We start from the raw sequence: 21,843 nt of genomic DNA on the forward strand, positions 1-21,843 counted from the left end.
CTTTGGTTTTGTAACGGACTTCCGGAACGGATTGAGTTTGACAACCATGGTACCACTGTGTATACACACACACACACTCACACACACACACACTTTATTTGATTTTCAAAACTTTAAACATACAACAACCAAAACAGTTCCAAATCGAAATATCGAAATTACTCCGAATCTCCTGACTTCCTCCCATCCATTCCATTTGGTCCTAGTGATAATATTTACAACTGCATATCAACACTTATCCAAAATTTCAATCCTTCCAAATTATCCATACTCTCTGTTTCTTTACAAGTGTGGTTAAAATCCTGCCCATGTTTTTAACCTGCTTGCAGTGGTCTCGTAGATAAATCATAAACTTCCCCCATTCTTTTTTAAAGCTTTCGTCTTCTTGATTTCTGAGCTTCCCAGTTGGTTTTGCCATTTTAGCATAGTCCACCAACAATTATTCTGTGGTCGGGGTTATCTCTTCCTTCCATCTCTGGGCTAATAGCATCCTTGAGGCTGGTATCTCGTTACCTATAATTCCTAGTAAAAAAAAGCTTCTTGGTTGTTGTTGTTTTTTAAAAACAAAAGTTATTTTAAACATTTCTTTTCCAAAGGCAGAGAAACCAGTAGGAGAACACTTCAGTCTCCCAGGACATTCTATACAAGATCTCCAAGTACCTGTCTTATTACAAAAGAATTTCAGAAATATACTGGAAAGAGAAGTGGCTGAATTGCAACTAATCACCAAACTTAAAACCACGGAGAGACCTGGTCTGAATAGAGACATTGGGTTCTTATCTCATTATACATGACAAAGCTATTTTTAGCCGCCTCACCCCTTGCTTTTTCCTGGAAGACCAATTGCAGTCGTTAACAGTCGTCAACAGGTTTTCCACACCTGTCAGCCAATCACCCATCGCCTACCAGCCTTCTCAGTAATACCCTTCCTCACCCTCTCACTATATATAAGGGTCTGGTGACTTCTGTTCCAGTGTATCTGAAGAAGTGTGCATGCACACGGAAGCTCATACCAAGAACAGACTTAGTTGGTCTCTAAGGTGCTACTGACGGGACGTGGGTGGCACTGTGGGTTAAACCACAGAGACTAGGGCTTGTCCATCGGAAGGTCGGCGGTTCGAATCCCCGCAATGACGGGTTGAGCTCCTGTTGCTCGGTCCCAGCTCCTGCCCACCTAGCAGTTCGAAAGCACGTCAAAGTGCAAGTAGATAAATAGGTACTGCTCCGGCGGGAAGGTAAACAGCGTTTCCATGCGCTGCTCTGGTTCGCCAGAAGCGGCTTGGTCATGCTGGCCACATGACCCGGAAGCGTCTGCGGACAAACGCCGGATCCCTCGGCCAGTAAAGCGAGATGAGCACTGCAACCCCAGAGTTGTCCATGACTGGACCTAAAGGTCAGGGGTCCCTTTACCTTTAAGGTGCTACTGGAAGGAATTTATTTTCCATTTCATTATATATCATCTCCCAGAAATTGTTAGTTACTTTGCACTTCCACCCACCACATATGATTAAAGGTACCAGGAAGTCCCAGATTCAATTCCCCAACATCTCTGGGTCGCTCTGCTGTGGAAGCGCTGACTGCAGGGAAAGGGGCTCTTTGTGTTCCCTGGCTGCAGCCACCCACCTGCGATGCCACCCTTGCCCCGCTCTGGGAAGAAGAAGAAGAAGAGTTTGGGTTTGATATCCCACTTTATCACTACCCGAAGGAGTCTCAAAGCGGCTCACATTCTCCTTTCCCTTCCTCCCCCACAACAAACACTCTGTGAGGTGAGTGGGGCCGAGAGACTTCAGAGAAGTGCGACTAGCCCAAGGTCACCCAGCAGCTGCATGCGGAGGAGAGGAGACGCGAACCCGGTTCCCCGGATTACGAGTCCACCGCTCTCAACCGCTACACCACACTGGCTCTCAGAAGGAAGGAGGCAGGAAGGCAATGGGAGGGGTGAGCAGGGAGCCCGTCTATGGCAATCTGGAGGAAGCAGTATCAGGGGAGTCTTGCCCCTAGAGGCAAGTGGTGCGGGGGCGCCAGGGAAGAGGCGGAGGCTGGGCGCAGTGCCTCCTGGCACCAGGTCGCCACCCTCGCCCGCCTTGCTGGAGCAGTGCCGCAATCGAAGAATGTAGATTCCTTCAAAATTATAGGAAGGGTTTTCTACACCAGCGCAACCATTACCATCATTTGGTGCAGGGATTGTTTACTTTCCAGTATAAAGGGGAATCTCTTATTTCCTTCCCCACCCACATGTGCGCATCGCATTTAATTGTTTCTCCAAGTGGAGCCTTATTTGCCCCTACGGGTTCCCATTGTTGCGCCCGATGAGAAAACATGGAAGCAGAAAACACCTGAGGCTTCTGGCTTCAGAGAGAGAAAGATTTATTATTCTGCATGCAGAGGTACTTCGGTGTTTAGATAGCCAAGCAAGTACAAAAGTTAGTCAGTTTACCAGCAGTTCTTATACAGTTTTCCAACTCATTCCCCCCACCTTCGGAATCTCCACCTAAAAGTGGGTGCACGCAAGTAGGGTCAGGGGTTATTGTATACAGGAATAGAGGGGGACCTTGGTCTGATGTTCATCAGAGTCACGCTGTCTAGAGACCTTGGTCTGCAGCCCATCATTACACGCATTGTCTATACCTTGCTGACACGGGTAACCTCCTACCCTAATACAATGTTTTAGAATCCTTGAGAGGCCTCTCCAACCCCTATATTTTGTCTATGCTTTTAGCTGGATTTTAGCTGGGTAATACGTCATTCTGTGATAAGGGATTCTCGTCCTTCTTTCTAGCAGGCTATCTATCCTGCTTTACCTTCCTGTGTTTTGGTGACTTTAGACCTTCTTTATTATCTGAAATGCTTAGCAGAGCAGGACATTCAGAAAGAACACTAATGGGTCTTCAGGTTTTTAGGTGAAAGTGGAATGGCAAGCCTCTCACTTAACTGCATTTAGTTTTTGGGATGCTAAAATCCCTTTTGTAAGAGGGAGCCTTTTTTAGCAGTACTGACCAGCTCACAATAAGAATTATACAAAAGATATAAACTTATACCATAGCAGGCTTCAGCTAAATATTTGCAAATATAAAAACTATAATTTGGTCACCTCATTCTCCACAAGAAGCGGAGGGGAGGAAAAGAGGGAAACTGAAAACCCTGGCGGCTTCTTATGATTCAGGGGCCGTTCCTGGAAAACCGGGACGCTTGGAGGTGGTGATACTATGTGTGTTGAGATGAGTGGGACCACGGCCTCCCAAAAAAAAAACAGGAGACTGCAAGAGTTGCTAATTCGGGGAGGGTTTGGAAAGGCTTCCTGGTTGTGAGTCAACACCAGGGATGTGGGGAAGGTTGTTGCTGGAAGCGGTGAGTGGCAAATTGGCCCATGCAAATTCCTGAGCTCTCAGAGGTGTCTTAACCTGGGCTTGGCCGGGAGGATGCAGATCCTGATTGTCCAGTTATCCTCCAGGATTCTGAACCTCAACAGGGGGCAGGTCCCTATATATATAATTTGCCCTGTGTGCCATCAGCAGTCAGCCACCCGGGATATCTGTCAAAGGAAGGATGTGGCCTTGAAAGAGCATCGCAGCAGGGAAAGTTTTTTCTGCTACCCTGCGAAGGGTCGCTGGTGGATCGGCGTGGGGAAAACTTCCCCTGTTCAAAGAACACCTTGGGGGGCTTTTTATTTATTTTTTGGTGTGTTTTACGTTAGCGATGCGTGGCAGGTCCGGGACAGGAGTCGAGGCTTCCAACGAGAAGCAGGAGAAACCAGGTAAACCCCACTCCCCACACCATTGCTCTCTCTCTACACACACACACACACACACACACACACACACAACTGATCCCCTGCCTTCATTTTGCCTCATCATGTCCCATTAATGCAGCGATGGGGAGTTTTGGATGCGGCCCTCGGGACCTCTCGGAGCTCTCGGGGGGGGGCACACACTTTCTTTCCTTTTAATTTTTATTTTCAAAGTTTCAAAAAGGAAAAAAAAATCAATTTTCACACACACGCACACTTGAAACAAAAATTTTAAAAATAATTCCTTCCAGTAGCACCTTAGAAACCAACTAAGTTTGTTATTGGTGTGAGCTTTTGTGTGCAGGCACACTTCCTTCAGATACACACTTCAGACACACACAAACCTGTTTATTTTAAACCATAATCAATATCAGTACCTTTATAGGGTTCCCTGAACCCCTAGACCTCCCCCAGACCCCTCCCTTGGCTTCCAAAAATTACCTTTTTTTTTTTTAACTGCATCTATTTCCATTTATCCAAATTATTATACTTTGTTTTTATCCTTTGTCGTTCTAAATTTAAAGTGCTATCAATCCTGCTGACTTTTTATTATTATTTTTTTAGATTTTTACAGTCTTCTTTAATATAGTCTATAAAGTTATGCCATTCTCCATTGAATTTGTTATCCTTTCGGTGCCTGATCTTCCCGACCAGCCTTGCCGTCTCTGCATAGTCCATCCTCTTCATTATCCATTCTTCTTTTGATGGGGCTCTTTCTTCTTTCTATCCCTGGGCATATAACATTCTTCCCGCTGTTGTCACATTGATAAACAGTATTTCTTTAAAGGTAAAGGTAAAGGGACCCCTGACCATTAGGTCCAGTCCGTCATTGCGGGGAGCTCACCCCGTCATTGCGGGGATTTAAACCGCCGACCTTCTGATCGGCAAGCCCTACGCCCAGGGATGTCCCTATTTTCAATGGAGAAACATTGGAGGGGATGGAATAGGACGTCCTTATTTTCAGGGGAGAAATGTTGGAGAGGATGGAAAAGGACGTCCCTATTTTCAGGGGAGAAACGTTGGAGGGGATGTAAAAGGGTGTCCTTATTTTCAGGGGAGAAACGGAGGGGATGGAATAGGACGTCCCTATTTTCAGGGGAGAAACATTGTAGGGGATGGAATAGGACTGATCGCCGAAGAATTGATGCTTTTGAATTATGGTGCTGGAGGAGACTCTTGAGAGTCCCATGGACTGCAAGAACATCCAACCTCTCCATTCTGAAGGAAATCAGCCCTGAGTGCTCGCTGGAAGGACAGATCCTGAAGTTGAGGCTCCAATACTTTGGCCGCCTCATGAGAAGAGAAGACTCCCTAGAAAAGACCCTGATGTTGGGAAAGATGGAGGGCACAAGGAGAAGGGGACGACAGAGGACGAGATGGTGGGACAGTGTTCTCGAAGCTACTAACATGAGTCTGACCAAAGTGCGGGAGGCAGTGGAAGACAGGAGGGCCTGGCGTGCTCTGGTCCATGGGGTCATGAAGAGTCGGACACGACTGAACAACAAGAAGAAGGCCGCTTCCTCTGTCCACCTGCAAAGCTGTATAGAAAGAGCTTCACAGCAGTGGGCAGAAATGGGTTAGCTGGGTCTGCACTCTGCGGTCAGACTCAGAATAAAACTGCTGGGAAAAATAGAGTGAAATACGATCGAGCAAGTCTTGTGCAGAGAGAAGAGGCAGCAGCTCGACGTCAGGGCAAGAAACACTTTGTTCTGCCTTTCCAGTCCATGGAGGGTTTTTTGCTGGCATGTAGGGTGGTTTCCAAAGAAATTGGAGAGGAAAGGTAGAACGGTTCCCTAGCGGGTCAACTGCCCGATCCAGCACCCGCCAACTCCCTGAATCAACTTTGTTTTTTTTTGGATGGAAACTGAGGACATGCCAGGAAACTCAGGTTTTGCACCCGAAAGGGTTTAGGCCATTTTGGAGGGTGCATCAGGGTAACCGTCCCCCCTCTGGATTTCTGTACTCCGTTTTAAAAATATAGGTCTGGGTAGCTGTGGTTGGTGACAAATGGAGCTTCTTCGTGCATTGACACATAGGCAAATTCAAGCCCACGGGAGGCAGTGAGAGCCAGCAGTGTGCAGAGAAGATTAGGCAAACATCCCCTCCAGCGTTTCTCCCCTGAAAACAGGGACGTCCTATTCCATCCCCTCCAACGTTTCTCCCATGAAAACAGGGACATCCTATTCCATCCCCTCCAAAGCCAAGCAGATAAGTATATACACAACCTTTTGAAGACATCTGAAGGCAGCCACGTAGAGAGACTTATAATAATAATAATAATAATAATAATAATAATAATAATAATAATAAATGTTTGATTATATGTTGGCAGCCGCCCAGAGTGGCTGGGGCAACCCAGTCAGATGTGCGGGGTATGAATAATTAGATTATTATTCTTATTAGGGAAAAGCACGCCTCTATTTTCACTGGTGAAATGTTGGAGGGTGTGTTGTATGTTTGAGAGGTGGAAACTGAGCTGTGCTGATTCCTAGCGAGGCGCAGGTAGACTAGCCCAGTTCGCGGAGGCTCAATTTACGGATGTGGAGGCACAGGTAGACTAGCCCGGTTCGCGGAGGCTCAATTTACGGATTTGGGTGGAGAGTGAAGCGCAGGGAAACAGCTTCCACGTGCGACGAGAGCCGGATTAATTTTGAGTGTGAGTGTTTTTGTGTGGGCTGCACAACCCCTGGCAGGATGCCGGCCGGGCGCGGAAGAGTTGAAAGGGGATACCTTACACCTGGCCGGGAAGGATTTCTCCTCTGAGGAACAGGTGAGCGAGTCTTGCAGGTATCGTCATGGGAAAGGCGCGGGCCAGGTGGGGGCTTGGAGAAAGAGAAAAATAGACAGAGAGAGAGAGAGAGAGAGGAGACAGGAAGGCTGGGTTGACTGGCACTCCCTTGCCACTCAACACAGATTTCAAGGGCCGCCCAGGTGCGGCCTCACCTTTCTGCCACATCTCCCAAAACACTCGAGGGCCTCGGAGGCATCCCAGGTGCCTGGCAAGAGGGTATATCTCACCTGACCCCAGGGAGGGAGGCAGGCAGGTAAGGTGTGCCAACTCCCGGTTGCTAAGGAGCCGTTGCAGAGAGCAGGTTTTGAGCTGTGTCTAAACACTCCTAATGAGGACCCTGGGGCAGTCGTGGGTAGGAGTGGGGGAAAAGAGGGGGGGAATTAATTTCTTCCTCCCGCCTTAAGAAGAAGCTGGCTGCTGGATCCAGCCAAAGGGGACCCATCTAGTCCAGTATCCTGCCTCTCGACGGGAAGCCCGCAAGCAGTGAGAAATTTCCTACCTCTATATCTTTATTCACATTTTCAGCCATTTTCGTCACGAGTACAATCAAGAGTGGGGAATGGTGCAAAATTCAACGGTGCAAAGGTTAATTTTGATAGCCGTGAGGCGGGAGGCTCGAAGGAAGTCGATAGGCTCTAACGAGCCAGGGCGGTGAAGTGGATAATGATGGTGTGGATGTATGTAATTATTTGGAAAATAAATAAAAATCGTATCTTAAAAAAAAAATAAGCCCGGAAGCAGTATCCGACCACAGCAGCGATTCTCCCCTCTTGTGTGAGTGCCCACGAATGGTGCGAACTGGTGCTTTTGTTCCTAGGGGAAAAGTTGCAGGGGGGGGGAATTCACCATGAAGTTTGCTTGCTTGTTTGCTTGCAACAATTTTTAATTTTTATCGTCCACAATACTGTCTTATTTATTTTATAGTACAGTACATTGATTATTGCTTTCATTTTATGGATCAATGTTTCTCGTTAGATGCAGTTACAGGTGGGTAGCCGTGTTGGTCTGCCATAGTCAAAACAAAATCGAAAATTCTTTCTAGTAGCACCTTAGAGACCAACTGAGTTTGTTCCTGGTATGAGCTTTCGTGTGCATGCACACTTCTTCAGATAACTGAAGAAGTGTGCATGCACACGAAAGCTCATACCAGGAACAAACTCAGTTGGTCTCTAAGGTGCTACTAGAAAGAATTCTCGTTAGATGGTAAAATTTGCGTCCAATTGCTGTTTTAGGGGTTAGAATCATAGAATAGAATCATAGAATCCTAGAGTTGGAAGAGACCCCAAGTGCCATCCAGTCCAACCCCCTGCCAAGCAGGAAACACCATCAAAGCATTCCTGACAGATGGCTGTCAAGCCTCCGCATAAAGACCTCCAAAGAAGGAGACTCCACCACACTCCCTGGCAGCAAATCCCACTGTCCAAGAGCTCTTACTGTCAGGAAGTTCTTCCTAATGTTTAGGTAGAATCTTCTTTCTTGTAGTTTGAATCCATTGCCCCGTGTCCGCTTCTCTGGAGCAGCAGAAAACAACCTTTCTCCCTCCACTATATGACATCCTTTGATATATTTGAACATGGCTATCCTATCACCCCTTAAACTTCTCTTCTCCAGGCTAAACATACCCAGCTCCCTAAGCCGTTCCTCCTAAGGCATTGTTTCCGGGCCTTGGACCATTTTGGTTGCCCTCCTCTGGACACGTTCCAGCTTGTCAGTATCCTTCTTGAACTGGGGTGCCCAGAACTGGACACAGTATTCCAGGTGAGGTCTGACCAGAGCAGAATATAGTGGTACTATGACTTCCCTTCATCTAGATGATATACTCCTATTGATGCAGGTTGTTTTTAAACGTTTTGCGTTCCTTCCTATGGCAAAGCGCTCCTTGGTTTTGGAATGCTTTGGTTTTGGAACGGAGTTTCCGGAACGGATTGAGTCTGAGAACCAAGGGACCACTGTATTTTTTTTAAAATGCAATGTACAGAGTCTTCTGAAGGAAACACCCCCCCCAAAAGCCCACCCCCAGCCGAGACACTGAGTCCATTCGCCCCTTGTTCTATGAGGCATGCCGAGGACAGGTTGAAATTTGCCTATTCAAAGGACTGGATAAACATCAAAGAGAAAAATTATCCTGCGGTATCGGGCCAAATGCCTTCTCATTTTACCAGAATCTTCCAGGTCCGTGTGTGTGTGTGTGTGTGAACTTTTCAGTTGAAAGATCTCCGGAATTCTTTCGCTGAGATTCCTACATTGCAGAGGGTTGGACTGGATGACCTTCAGGGGTCCCTTGCAATTCTATGATTCTAAAATAATAATAATAATTTATTTATACCCCTCCCATCTGGATGGGTTTCCCCAGCCACTCTGGGTGGCTTCCAACAGAATACAGTATTAAAATGCAATAATCTATTAAACATTAAAAGCTTCCCTGAACTTCAGATGCCTTCAAAAAGTCTGTTATTTGTTGTTCTCTTTGACATCTGGTGGGAGGGCGTTCCACAGGGCGGGCGCCACCACCGAGAAGGCCCCTCCGCCTGGTTCCCAGTAGCTTTGCCACGGGGATCGATTGAAATAAAAACAACATTCTTGGCAACGCATTCATTTTAATCACTGGTATTCTTCCCCAAAAGCGATAAATGAGAATGTTTGGATAGCTGAATCTGTGGAGTGTATCGCAAAGCTTTCATCCTCACGTTCGTAGAAGTGATTTTTTGCATTTGCAGGGCAGGCCTGAACTATAATTGTGACTCAGTGAGGGCTTTTGTTCTTCAGAATACATCATTTAATGTGCCTTATCTTTTTCATCTGCTGTGTTAGATGTGGCCTTATTGCTTCACCTCTGTTTTTACGATGACAGCCTTTCATTTATACTTCCGCAACCTTTTAATTATTATTATTATTTTCAATGAATGAATAAGCAATACTTAAAATTGGGAGGGAAGTGGGGGGGGGGAGTATAGTTAAATTACTGTAAACACTCAAGGAAATCCAAACATGCGATCACAGGGTCCGTTCGCCAAGAGGAATAAATAAACATTATGTACAAGGAAACATATCTAGGTCCTTTGAGAAAGTCAGGGCTGTATTGGAAAACCTAATAAAAATGATTTAGAAAGAGAGAGAGAGAAAGTCAGGGTTGTATCCAGCTAAATTCTTTGAAGGGTGAATTCACGGAAGTGACCGGGACTAAGTGAATCGTGGCTTTTAATTTCAGTGTGTCTACTCTGAGAACATCATTGGCTGCAACCCTGAATAACCAAGGGTTGCGACATTAGTATTACTCAAAGTAGACCCACTGAAATAGTAGACAATGCTAAGTCTGCCCCCATTGGTTTCAATCAGTAGGCCCAGAGCACATCGATTTATGAAATGGTGCTTAAAGGTAAAGGTCAAGGGACCCCTGACCATTAGGTCCAGCCGTGGACAACTCTGGGGTTGCGGCGCTCATCTCGCTTTACTGGCCGAGGGAGCCGGCGTACAGCTTCCGGGTCATGTGGCCAGCATGACTAAGCCGCTTCCGGCGAACCAGAGCAGCGCACGGAAACGCCGTTTACCTTCCCGCCGGAGTGGTACCTATTTATCTACTTGCACTTTGACGTGCTTTCGAACTGCTAGGTTGGCAGGAGCAGGGACCGAACAACGGGAGCTCACCCCGTCACTGCGGGGATTCGAACCGCCGACCTTCCGATCGGCAAGCGCTAGGCTCTGTGGTTTAACCCACAGCACCACCCGCGTCCCCTTAACCGGTCCGTGTTGACACACTCTAATTTCAAAATTTTGTCCGGTGAACTTTTGATGCCGTAAACTTTTTCTAGGGTACGCCATGAAGTTTCAGAGGAAAGCGTTGCCTTGTCCTGTACTGTACATTGTAGAGGCCTTTGGCTATGCAGAATAAATTGATTGATTGATAGCTAAAAGATGTCTCTGAAGATGTATCCCTTGTTGCTGCTGTTCTTAGTTAATCTGTATCTCCCAGTACATACCAATATTATTATCCATCAGCTGCCTCTGCAAACCAGTGTTGTTTATACGGTACATATTTATTTACCCTGACCTTCTGGGCTTGAGATGTCTCTCTTTTTAGGACCTGCCCTGTTCTGGGGATCACAGTTTGTTCCAAACCGTTGTTGGTGTTGTGCTTTGGCATGTCTTGGCCCACCCAGGGACCTTTGGGTCAAGGGCACAGAATAAATCAGAATATTCCTGCTTTGTTGTTGAGTCGTTGAGTCATGTCCGACTCTTGGTGACCCCATGGACCAGAGCAGGCCAGGCCCTCCTGTCTTTGCTGCCTCCCGCAGTTTGGTCAGACTCATGTTGGCAGCTTCGAGAACACTGTCTCACCATCTCGTCCTCCGTCGTCCCCTTCTCCTTGTGCCCTCCATCTTTCCCAACATCAGGGTCTTTCCCAGGGAGTCTTCTCTTCTCATGAGGTGGCCAAAGTCTTGGAGCCTCAGTTTCAGGATCTGTCCTCCCAGTGAGCACTCAGGGCTGATTTCCTTCAGAATGGATTGGTTGGATCTTCTTGCAGTCCATGGGACTCTCAAGAGTCTCCTCCAGCACCAGAATTCAAAAGCATCCATTCTTTATGGTCCAGCTCTCACTTCCATACATCACTACTGGGAAAGCCATTTGTTGTTGTTGTTCAGTCATGTCCGCCTCTTCGTGGCCCCATGCGCCAGAGCACGCCAGGCCCACCTGTCTTCCACTGCCTCCCGCAGTTTGGCCAAACTTACGCCAGTCGCTTCAAGAACACTGTCCGACCATCTCGTCCTCTGCCGTCCCCTTCTCCTTGCGCCCTCCATCTTTCCCAACATCAGGGTCTTTTCCAGGGAGTCTTCTCTTCTCACAAGGTGGCCAAAGTCTTGGAGCCTCAGCTTCAGGATCTGTCCTCCCACTGAGCACTCAAGGCTGATTTTCTTCAGAATGGATCGGTTTGATCTTCTTGCAGTCCATGGGACTCTCAAGAGTCTCCTCCTCCGGCACCAGAATTCAAAAGCATCCATTCTTCGGCGATCAACCTTCTTGATGGTCCAGCTCTCACTTCCATACATCACAAAAAAACCTTCCAGTAGCACCTTAGAGACCAACTAAGTTCGTTCTTGGTATGAGCTTTCGTGTGCATGCACACTTCTTCAGATACCAGGTATCTTCTTCAGGTATCTGAAGAAGTGTGCATGCACACGAAAGCTCATTCCATACATCACTACTGGGAAAACCACAGCTTACCGCTACTTAGCGATAATTATTGCTATGATTGCAAGAAAAGAAAAAACATGAGCTGATATTGTAGATGCTTAATCGAGTCTGTCTCACTTGTTGACTTAAAACTTCCTCATCCTGGTTCTACTATTAGACCTCAGAGGACACCTTTCGCTTTTTAAAAACACCTGATTTTCTTCCAGGAGATTAATTTGAAAGCAAGAGTCTTCTATTGATGCTTCGTTTTACTGTGTTTCGTTTCGGATGCAAACTTTTCACCGACCCTTTCCCCACGAACTTCGCAAGTGAAATGCTGAAACGAGCTTTCGGTATTCACAAAAGATAAGCGAAATATTGCGCGGAATGCACCAGGTATTATGGTTCTTTGCGTTGCTGCTGCCAAGGGATGGCGATTCTGACCCAGATACATGACTGGTGTAGTCTGTTTAATCTATCTCTCTGTCCATCTGTTTGATTTCTAGGGATCAAAATGGCCAGCCAGGATGAATCCAAATCCCAACAAGGTAGCTGAGAACTTCAACCTGAGCTTCTTCTTTCCTCTTTCCTCCCAACTTGCTTTCCTTTTATGTCATGTTTTTTTTTTTTACTTTGTAAGCCTGAGGATTCCTTCCTTCCTTCCTTCCTTCCTTCCTTCCTTCCTTCCTTCCTTCCTCTCTCTCTCTCCCTCTTTCTTTCTTCTTTCTTTCTTTCTTCTTTCTTTCTTTCTTTTCTTCTTCCTTCCTTCCTTTCCCTTCCTTCCTTCCTTCCTTCCTTCCTTCCTTCCTTCCTTCCTTCCTTCCTTCCTTCCTTCCTCTCTCTCTCCCTCTTTCTTTCTTTCTTTCTTTCTTTCTTTCTTTCTTTTCCTTTTCCTTCCTTCCTTTTGTTCTTTCTTTCCTTCTCTCTTTCACGAATTTTGAGCCACACTGAAAGTCATATGTGACTGAAGAGTGGGATTTTAAAAAACAAAAATAATAAGAACCAGTCTTTAAATCAATAAATGACATATATTAAGAGGGAGAAAGAGACCTAGCAAACGGTCTCTGTGAACCTCAAGCTAAGCGCTGGATTGAATGCTCCAGATTAATTGGAGGGGTGGGGGTTCTGGAGCTCCCGTGATATCCCGGGGTTCTAGACTTCTGACTGGTTTTGTTTATAGACCTCACTTGATATTTCAGGGTACTAGGTTTGTTTGTGCTCTGGACACCCATTTCCTTTTTAGGGTTCTAGGCACCTCTTGGGTTCTAGATTTCTCTAGCTGTTTGTGTTCAAGGCATCACTTTTCTATCACAGGGTTCTAGGCTGCTCTCTGCAAGCAGTGCTACCTCTGAGCTCTTCTTCCTACCTCTCTTTGTCCAGATTTCACCTGGATCGTGAAGGCCAATGACAGGGCATACCACGAGCAGTTTCACACGAAATATGCCTGCTGTCTGAAGAGGAAAAAATACGCGGTAAGGCAATGGAACTTCTGTTTTATTGATCTTGTAACTTATGGCAAATCCAGTTCCATCCCCCTCCCCAAAGCCTCGGTGCTTATTGCAAATCGTATTTCCTCTTTTAAGCAGCGGAGTCACTTCAGCTTGGAGAAAACATTGTTGGAGATTCTTTCCCCGTGTGCAGCCATGGGATTGTCGTCTATCACATGACAGTGTGTGTGTTGGAAGTGACGGAAGACAGGATGTTTGTCTTACTGTGTTCCCTGAAGTGGGACTATTGTCCTTTGTTCTTTCTGTCTGGTGCTAGAGAGAGAGGGAGCCATGTTGAAGTGCTCTGTGCGTGTTTATATGTAAATAAAGCAGATTTATATAAAATAAATATATCAAAGGATGTCATATAGAGGAGGGAGAAAGGTTGTTTTCTGCTGCTCCGGAGAAGCGGACACGGAGCAATGGATTCAAACTACAAGAAAGAAGATTCCACCTAAACATTAGGAAGAACTTCCTGACAGTGAGAGCTGTTCGGCAGTGGGATTTGCTGCCAAGGAGTGTGGTGGAGTCTCCTTCTTTGGAGGTCTTTAAGCGGAGGCTTGACAGCCATCTGTCAGGAATGCTTTGATGGTGTTTCCTGCTTGGCAGGGGGTTGGACTGGATGGCCCTTGGGGTCTCTTCCAACTCTAGGATTCTATGATTGTCTCCTTGAAAACAGCAGAAAGTCTGCAAGTTTTGATTTGCCATTTGGGTGTGTGTGTGTGCGCGTGTGAATAATTTCGATCGCGACCGTAGATTTCGAAGAGAGGAAAGAGCTAATTAAACGCAACTTTCCAGTCCCGTTCCTGCTTCCTTCTGGTGGATTTTGGGAGTGCACAGTTTTTCTCAGTTCCCCCAACTGATTTGATAACTCGAATAAATCTCAGAACACACATCTTTATTTTAATTTTATTTTTTTCTCCTCCCACCTCCGTGTTCAGGGCAACGGCATCAAGACGGCAAAGTACAACGTCCTCACCTTTCTCCCTCTCAACCTGTTCGAACAGCTTCATCGGCTGGTTAATTTATACTTCATCTTCATCATCCTCCTGCAGGTAAGGGGATTCTCATGTATTTGGGAACGGGGGTGTCCCATAAAGGAATTCTGGAGCCAGCCTTTTTTGGGGAGGATCCAGTGACCCCTAGCACCTGTTGCTTCAAGCATCAAGATTGGGAGATCTTAAAAAACAGATATAAAATACAGTGGGACTGTGGTCCCCTGGTTCTCAAACTTAATCCGTTCTTGAAGCCCGTTCCAAAACCGAGGCGTCCTGCTTTCCCATAGAAACTAATGCAAAATGGATTAATCCGTCCCAGACTTTTAAAAACAACCCCTAAAACAGCCATTGAACACGAGTTCTGCTATCTAACGAGACCACCGATCCATAATTATTTCCCCAAGTCTATTTTAAAGACTTCCCGTTTTGGAAAAAAAATAAAGAACAACAAATCAAAAGAGGCATTTATTTCAAAATGCAAATAAAACATTCCCAACCCGCCGCGAAGCGCATCGCACAAACGCGGCCCTAGGTGGCGACAGCGAGCTAAGCCAAACTCGATGTATTTTTCAAAACTTTTTTTTCGTTTTAGAATGCATTTTCACAACGTTTAAAAAAAAAATATCTGGCACCTGGGCCACGGCCAAACCGTTTCTGTCACACATCCCAATTAGGAAATTAGGCCTCAGCCCTGATTGTGAGAAATCTCCGAATAGTCATTGTTCCTGACCTGTCTTCTGTTTCAGACTGTCCCCCAGATATCCACGCTTCCCTGGTTTGCTCTCCTCTTCCCCCTCACGCTCCTGCTTTCCATCAGAGGCGTCCGGGACCTGATAGATGACGTCGTAAGTATGGGTTGGGGCGTTGGTGCCAGTGTGGTGCCAGTGTGGTTTTCTCTCTCTTGCTATTATATCTTTAAGGTTTGAGAGACAGTGTGGTGTAGTGGTTAAGAGCGGTAGACTCGTAATATGGTGAACCGGGTTCGCGTCTCCTCTCCTCCACATGCAGATGCTGGGTGACCTTGGGCTAGTCACACTTCTTTGAAGTCCCACAGCCTCACTCTGTGTTTGTTGTGGGGGAGGAAGGGAAAGGAGAATGTGAGCCACTTTGAGACTCCTTCGGGTAGTGATAAAGCGGGGTATCAGATCCAAACTCCTCTTCTTCTTTCTTTCCCCTTCTCTCTCTCTCTCTCTCTCTCTCTCTCTCTCTCTCTCTCTCTCTCTCCCTCCCTCCCTCCCTCCCTCCTTCCTTCCTTCCTTCCTTCCTTCCTTCCTTCCTTCCTTCCTTCCTTCCTTCCTTCCTTCTCTCTCTCTCCCTCCCTCCCTCCCTCCTTACTTCCTTCCTTCCTTCCTTCCTTCCTTCCTTCCTTCCTTCCTTCCTTCCTTCCTTCCTTCTCTCTCTCTCTCTCCTTCCTCCTCCTCCTCCTCCTCCTCCTCCTCCTCCTCCTCCTCCTCCTCCTTCTCTCTCTCTCTCTCTCTCTCTCTCTCTCTCTCTCTCTCTCTCTCTCTTCTTTCTTTCTTCCAAATCTGCAATTCTACGGTTCTATGGAATCACCTGTTTTCTCTCCTCCTTTTCCTCCGCAGGGCCGGCATCATAGCGACTGGGAGATCAACAGCCGCCCCTGTGAGATTTTGATGGGGAAAAGGTGAGGGGAGCTGGAAGAGAAGGGTGGGGCTCTCCTTTGGAGCTGCTCAGCCCCACAGAGGTCATCTGCAGCAAGAGCGTGGGGCTGAACAGTTGAGCCCCATGGTGTATGGGTGGGGGGGAACCCACAACATGAGCCTCTTCCCCTTCGTGTGCACGGCTGGCTCCTGAACGTGGCTGATTCTCTCTCCTTGTTCCCTCCAACCCAGTTTCATCGAGAAGAAATGGCGGGATATCTGCGTGGGTGATATTGTCTGCCTCCGTAAGGACAGCATTGTGCCTGTAAGTTCCTTCCTTCCTTCCTTCCCTCCTTCGCACCCTTTCTCCTTCCTTCCTTCCTTCCTTCCTTCCTTCCTTCCTTCCTTCCTTCCCTTTCTCCCTCCCTCCCCTCCCTCCCCTTCCTTCTTCCCTCCCTCCCTCCCTTCCTTCGCTCCCTTTCTCCTTCCTTCCTTTTATCCCTCCTCCCTCCCTCCCTCCCTCCCTCCCTCCCTCCCTTCCCTCCTCTCCCTCTCTCCCTCCCTCTCCTTCCTTCTTTCCTTCCTTCCCTTTCTCCCTCCCTCCTTTTCTCCTTCCTTCCTTCCTTCCTTCCTTCCTTCCTTCCTTCCTTCCTTCCCTCCCCCTCCCTCTCTCCCTCCCTCCCCTTCCTTTTTCCCTTCCTTCCTTCCCTCCTTCGCTCCCTTTCTCCTTCCTTCCCTCCCTCCTTTCCTTCCTTCCTTCCCTTTCTCCCTCCCTCCTTTTACCCTTCCTTCCTTCCTTCCTTCCTTCCTTCCTTCCTTCCTTCCCTCCCTCCTTTTATCCTTCCTTCCCTCCTTCCCTCCCTTTCTCCCTCCCTCCCCTCCCTCCCCTTCCTTCTTCCCTTCCTTCCTTCCCTCCTTCGCTCCCTTTCTCCTTCCTTAATTCCCTTTCTCCCTCCCTCCTTTTACCCTCCCTCCCTCCTTCCCTCTCTCCCTTCCTCCCTTCCTCCCTTCCTCATTCCCTTCCCTTCTCTCCCTTCCTCCCTCCCGCTCTCCCTTTCTCTTTCCCTCCCTCCCTCCCTTTTTTGGTGAACGGCTGAAAGGATACCTGAATTTACTCTGCTTGGGGAAAGAAGTCTACGGCTTCCTTGGCCCAACCGGCCAGTCCATGGGCAGCCAGTCCCCGACCCCCTGCGCTATGCCCAATTGCTCAGCCCATCAGGGAGCCTGTCTTAGTTGTTCTGCTCTCGGTTTCCCCAGGCCGACATCCTCTTGCTCTCCAGCACAGAGCCAAACAGCCTCTGCTACGTGGAGACGATGGACATTGACGGGTAAGGCTACTTCTTACGTTGTTTTCTTATTTTTTAATCCATCGCTGAGGTTCAGGGCTGGGGTTGAGCACCTCCCTCCACCCGAGAGGATTTCATAGACATTTCCCCTATGAACAGGCTAATTCTTCGGAGACGGCCTGCGGCCTTTCCCAATTGATAAACGCCCCCCTCTCCATCCTCCTTTCGCAGAGAGACCAACCTGAAGTACCGGCAAGCTCTCTTGGTGACGCACGAACACTTGACCAATGATGGGAGCATGGCTGCTTTTGACGGTGAGTGTCAGTGGCCAGCACTTAACTTTTCGTTCTCAAAAGTTTTCCATTGGTGTTTAGCGCTTTAAGCTGACGATTCCTTGGAATGTGTGCACGCCTGTGTGTGTTTTCTACTTTGTGATTTTCTTAAACTCGGTATTTTGCCCAACTAAGTCTCACCATCATCTTTGGCTACAGGTAGGTAGCCGTGTTGGTCTGCTATAGTCAGAACAAAATAAAATTTAAAAATTCCTTCCAGTAGCACCTTAGAGACCAACTAAGTTTGTTCTTGGTCTGAGCTTTCGTGTGCAAGTTTTGAGAATGGAAGAAATACTTAGGTTTTTGTTAAAATGTGTTGATTTATATATTTTTTGAAGTTGGAATCAGAAGTAACAAGAGCAACAGCTTTACTAAGTTAAGAGAAGAAAGGACATAAGAAGTTAAGATTTGGAACTTGACGTTTTATTTGATTAGAATAAGTTGTATGATTTAAGATATGTTGATTATAATGGTAAGACTAAGATTAGATGTAAGAAACTAGATTTTACAATGTTACAAAGTTACTGAAGAAGATTAGAAATGAACGCATAATTAAGGTCGCGAGGAAGTCCCAAGTTTAGGATTTCAAAGAAGTGGAGGATTTTTATTAATTGTGTTGTTTTGTGTGTATTGTGTTGTTTTGTGCGCAGTGTGTGTATTTGTAATTTGTTTAATTTGAAAATCCAATAAATTTTTATTTAAAAAAAAAAGAGCTTTCGTGTGCATGCACACGAAAGCTCATACCAAGAACAAACTTAGTTGGTCTCTAAGGTGCTACTGGAAGGAATTTTTTTTATTTTTTATTTTGTTTTGACATCATCTTTGGCGATCACTCATAGCCGAGTAATAATAATAAAAAGGTAAAGGGACCCCTGGCCATTAGGTCCAGTCGCGGACGACTCTGGGGTTGCAGCGCTCATCTCGCTTTACCGGCCGAGGGAGCCGGCGTCCAGCTTCCGGGTCATGTGGCCAACATGACTAAGCCACTTCTGGCGAACCAGAGCAGCGCACGGAAACGCCGTTTACCTTCCCGCCGGAGCGGTGCCTATTTATCTACTTGCACTTTGATGTGCTTTCAAACTGCTAGATGGGCAGGAGCAGGGACTGAGCAATGGGAGCTCACCCCGTCATTGCGGGGATTCGAACCGCCGACCTTCTGATCGGCAAGCCCTAGGCTCTGTGGTTTAGACCACAGAGCCACCCGCGTCCTATATATCAACAACAACAACAACAACAACAATTTATTCAGTTTATACACTGCCCTATACCCAGAGGTCTCAGGGCGGTTAACAGACAAGACCACAACATATAAAATCAAACCAAAAACAATAACCCAATTTAAAAAACTCCAAAAGAGCCACATTCTAAAAGGGTGTTGAATGTCAATAGGATCAACCAAAGAGCTAGAATCCTAGAGTTGGAAGAGACCCCAAGGGCCATCCAGTCCAACCCCCTGCCAAGCAGGAAACACCATCAAAGCATTCCTGACAGATGGCTGTCAAGCCTCCGCTTAAAGACCTCCAAAGAAGGAGACTCCACCACACTCCTTGGCAGCAAATCCCACTGTCCAACAGCTCTCACTGTCAGGAAGTTCTTCCTAATGTTCTGGTAGAATCTTCTTTCTTGTAGTTTGAATCCATTGCCCCGTGTCCGCTTCTCTGGAGCAGCAGAAAACAACCTTTCTCCCTCCTCTATATGACATCCTTTGATATATTTGAACATGGCTATCCTATCACCCCTTAACCTTCTCTTCTCCAGGCTAAACATACCCAGCTCCCTAAGCCGTTCCTCATAAGGGACAGCTTAGGGACCTGGTTAAAAGGAACATTTTTGCCTGGTGCCGAAAGGTTTACGATGAAGGAGCCAGGTGAACTTCCCTGGAGAGAGCATTCCACAGAAGGGGGGCCACTGCAGAGAAGGCCCCGTTCTCGTGTGGCCACCCTCCGCAACTCTCGAGGAGGAGGCATATGAAGGAGGGCCTTGGAAGATTTTCTGTTGGGAGCCACCCAGAGTGGCTGGGGAAACCCAGCCAGATGGGCGGGGTATATTATTATTATTATTATTATTATTATTATTATTATTATTATTATGTTGCAGAGGGAAGGAGGGAGTCTCCGGGTGGCAGAAAGACAAAAGTTAATTTCTCGCCTCTCCTTTTCCCAAACTCCCGCAGGGGTAATCACTTGCGAGGAGCCGAACAGCCGGATGCACAGTTTCGTGGGGACGCTGGATTGGCGCGGAGACAAATATTCCCTCGACAGCGAGAAAGTCTTGCTGCGCGGCTGCAAGGTGCGCAACACAGAGGCCTGCTATGGGCTTGTCATCTATGCAGGTGAGCTAAGCCCTGCCTTTATTTACCTGCTTCATCCGTGCTTTCCTCACAGAGGGACCCCAAAGCACCCACCTTAAAAGCTCATCTTCCCTTGGAAGGTTCAGGGCAGCTAAGATAAATCCCTTCGTGCAAGTTAACCTGCGGAACACACTTCCGCAGGGAGCGGCGATGCTCGCCGACTTCAAAAGAGGGTTAGGCAACGTACAGAATTTATCATTATTATTTTATTGCAAGGGATTCCTGCAAATCTAAGGCATTCCTGAATGCTGCTCACGCTGGTGTATTCCTTTTTATGAGCATTTTTGCTTAATAACATGCATTCTGTAAACGTCAGGAGATTTGAGAGCTGCGTCGCAAAATTCGGATCGGCGCAAATTTCGAAGGGGGGACAAACAGATCTCATGTTGTTTCAGAAAGGGCGAATCTGCTTGATTCTCCCCCTTGTCCCTATGCAGAGTAGACCCATTGGAATGAATGGACCCGGCTAGTTTAGGTCCATTCATTTCAAAGGTTTCTCTGCGTGTCGAGCTTAGTTGGCTACAATCGATGCACAGCTCTGATATTTTATTAAAGAAAAGTATAGAAATACTTTATATATACAGGTGAAACTCGAAAAATCAGAATATCATGGAAAAGTCCATTTATGTAAGCAATTGTTTTCATTAGCGACTGGAGTTGAATATAGGAGATAGACTCATGACATGCAAAGCGAGATACGTCAAGCCTTTGTTTGTTATAATTGTGATGATTATGGCATCCAGCTGATGAAAACCCCAAAGTTGAGATTGTTAATTTGGGTTTCTCATCAGCTGTACGCCATAATCATCACAATGACAACAAATAAAGGCTTGACACATATCTCGCTTTGCGTGTCATGAGTCTATTGCATATATTGTTGTTGTTCAGTTGTTCAGTCATGTCCGACTCTTCGTGACCCCATGGATATATTAGTTTCACCTTTTAAGTTGAATTACTGGAAGAAATGGACCTTTCCACGATATTCTAATTTTTCGAGTTTCACCTGTATATATAAAAGTGAGGCCCCTCGCGATGCTACAGTGTCATATTGTGCCCTACCCTGAGCTGAGCATTGCAATAGACGTTGCCCAAACGCCTTTTCCGATGCCGAAATGCCGCCCTATAAAGGCTCCCTTCTTCCTCCACCTTTCCCCCTCTCAACCCTCTGCCCTGGACTGACTTCTGAAAGCAGGAAGCGTTGAGAAACTCGCCGTACCAGTTTTCTCGAGGCCTTTAATGGCGCCTAATCTCACAGCAGGATCTCTGGCCGCGCTGGGTGACAGCAGCAGCAATGAGGAGGCAGTTTAGGAAAGATTACGAGCCGGTTTGACACGGTTTCTTGACACACACGGGAGAGAGAAGTAGTTGCATTGGTCTGGGGTAGCCAAAGTCCCGCCCTGCAAATTATTATAAATTATTATAATTATTTATTACCGCCCATTTCCACTCTTCCACTGAGCGTGCTTTGTTCCTGTTGAATCGTTTAGTCATGTCCGCCTCTTCGTGGCCCCATGCACCAGAGCACGCCAGGCCCTCCTGTCTTCCACTGCCTCCCGCAGTTTGGTCAGACTCATGTTGGCCGCTTCGAGAACACTGTCCCACCATCTCATCCTCTGTCGTCCCCTTCTCCTTGCGCCCTCCATCTTCCCCAACATCAGGGTCTTTTCCAGGAAGTCTTCTCTTCCCTTGAGGTGGCCAAAGTCTTGGAGCCTCAGCTTCAGGATCTATCCTTCCAGTGAGCACTCAGGGCGGATTTCCTTCAGAATGGATAGGTTTGATCTTCTTGCAGTCCATGGGACTCTCAAGAGTCTCCTCCAGCACCAGAATTCAAAAGCATCCATTCTTCATGGTCCAGCTCTCACTTCCATACATCACTACTGGGAAAACCATTTGTTGTTCTTGTTCAGTCGTGTCCGACTCTTCGTGACCCCATGGACCACAGCACGCCAGGCTCCTCTATCCTCCACTGCCTCCCGCAGTTTGGCCAAACTCATGCCAGTCGCTTCAAGAACACTGTCCAACCATCTCGTCCTCTGTCGTCC

At 47.0% G+C, this 21,843-nt stretch overlaps 1 protein-coding gene across 1 annotated transcript in view; it reads left to right on the plus strand.

The window, feature by feature from the left end:
• Nucleotides 1-6,495: 6,495 nt before the first annotated feature.
• The window catches only part of ATP8B3 (ATPase phospholipid transporting 8B3), a 43,635-nt gene continuing 28,287 nt past the window's right edge, over nt 6,496-21,843 (plus strand). The window contains exons 1-10 of the mRNA XM_033136923.1: nt 6,496-6,557; nt 12,254-12,295; nt 13,128-13,219; nt 14,176-14,289; nt 14,979-15,077; nt 15,816-15,877; nt 16,086-16,158; nt 17,091-17,161; nt 17,351-17,433; nt 19,625-19,783. Of these exons, the coding sequence (XP_032992814.1) occupies nt 12,262-12,295; nt 13,128-13,219; nt 14,176-14,289; nt 14,979-15,077; nt 15,816-15,877; nt 16,086-16,158; nt 17,091-17,161; nt 17,351-17,433; nt 19,625-19,783 (787 nt within the window). The 5' untranslated portion in view covers nt 6,496-6,557; nt 12,254-12,261. The remainder of the gene's footprint in view (nt 6,558-12,253; nt 12,296-13,127; nt 13,220-14,175; nt 14,290-14,978; nt 15,078-15,815; nt 15,878-16,085; nt 16,159-17,090; nt 17,162-17,350; nt 17,434-19,624; nt 19,784-21,843) is intronic.

This window comes from Lacerta agilis, chromosome 18, assembly GCF_009819535.1.
Source record: "Lacerta agilis isolate rLacAgi1 chromosome 18, rLacAgi1.pri, whole genome shotgun sequence".
In the NCBI taxonomy this organism is placed as follows: Eukaryota; Metazoa; Chordata; class Lepidosauria; order Squamata; family Lacertidae; genus Lacerta; species Lacerta agilis.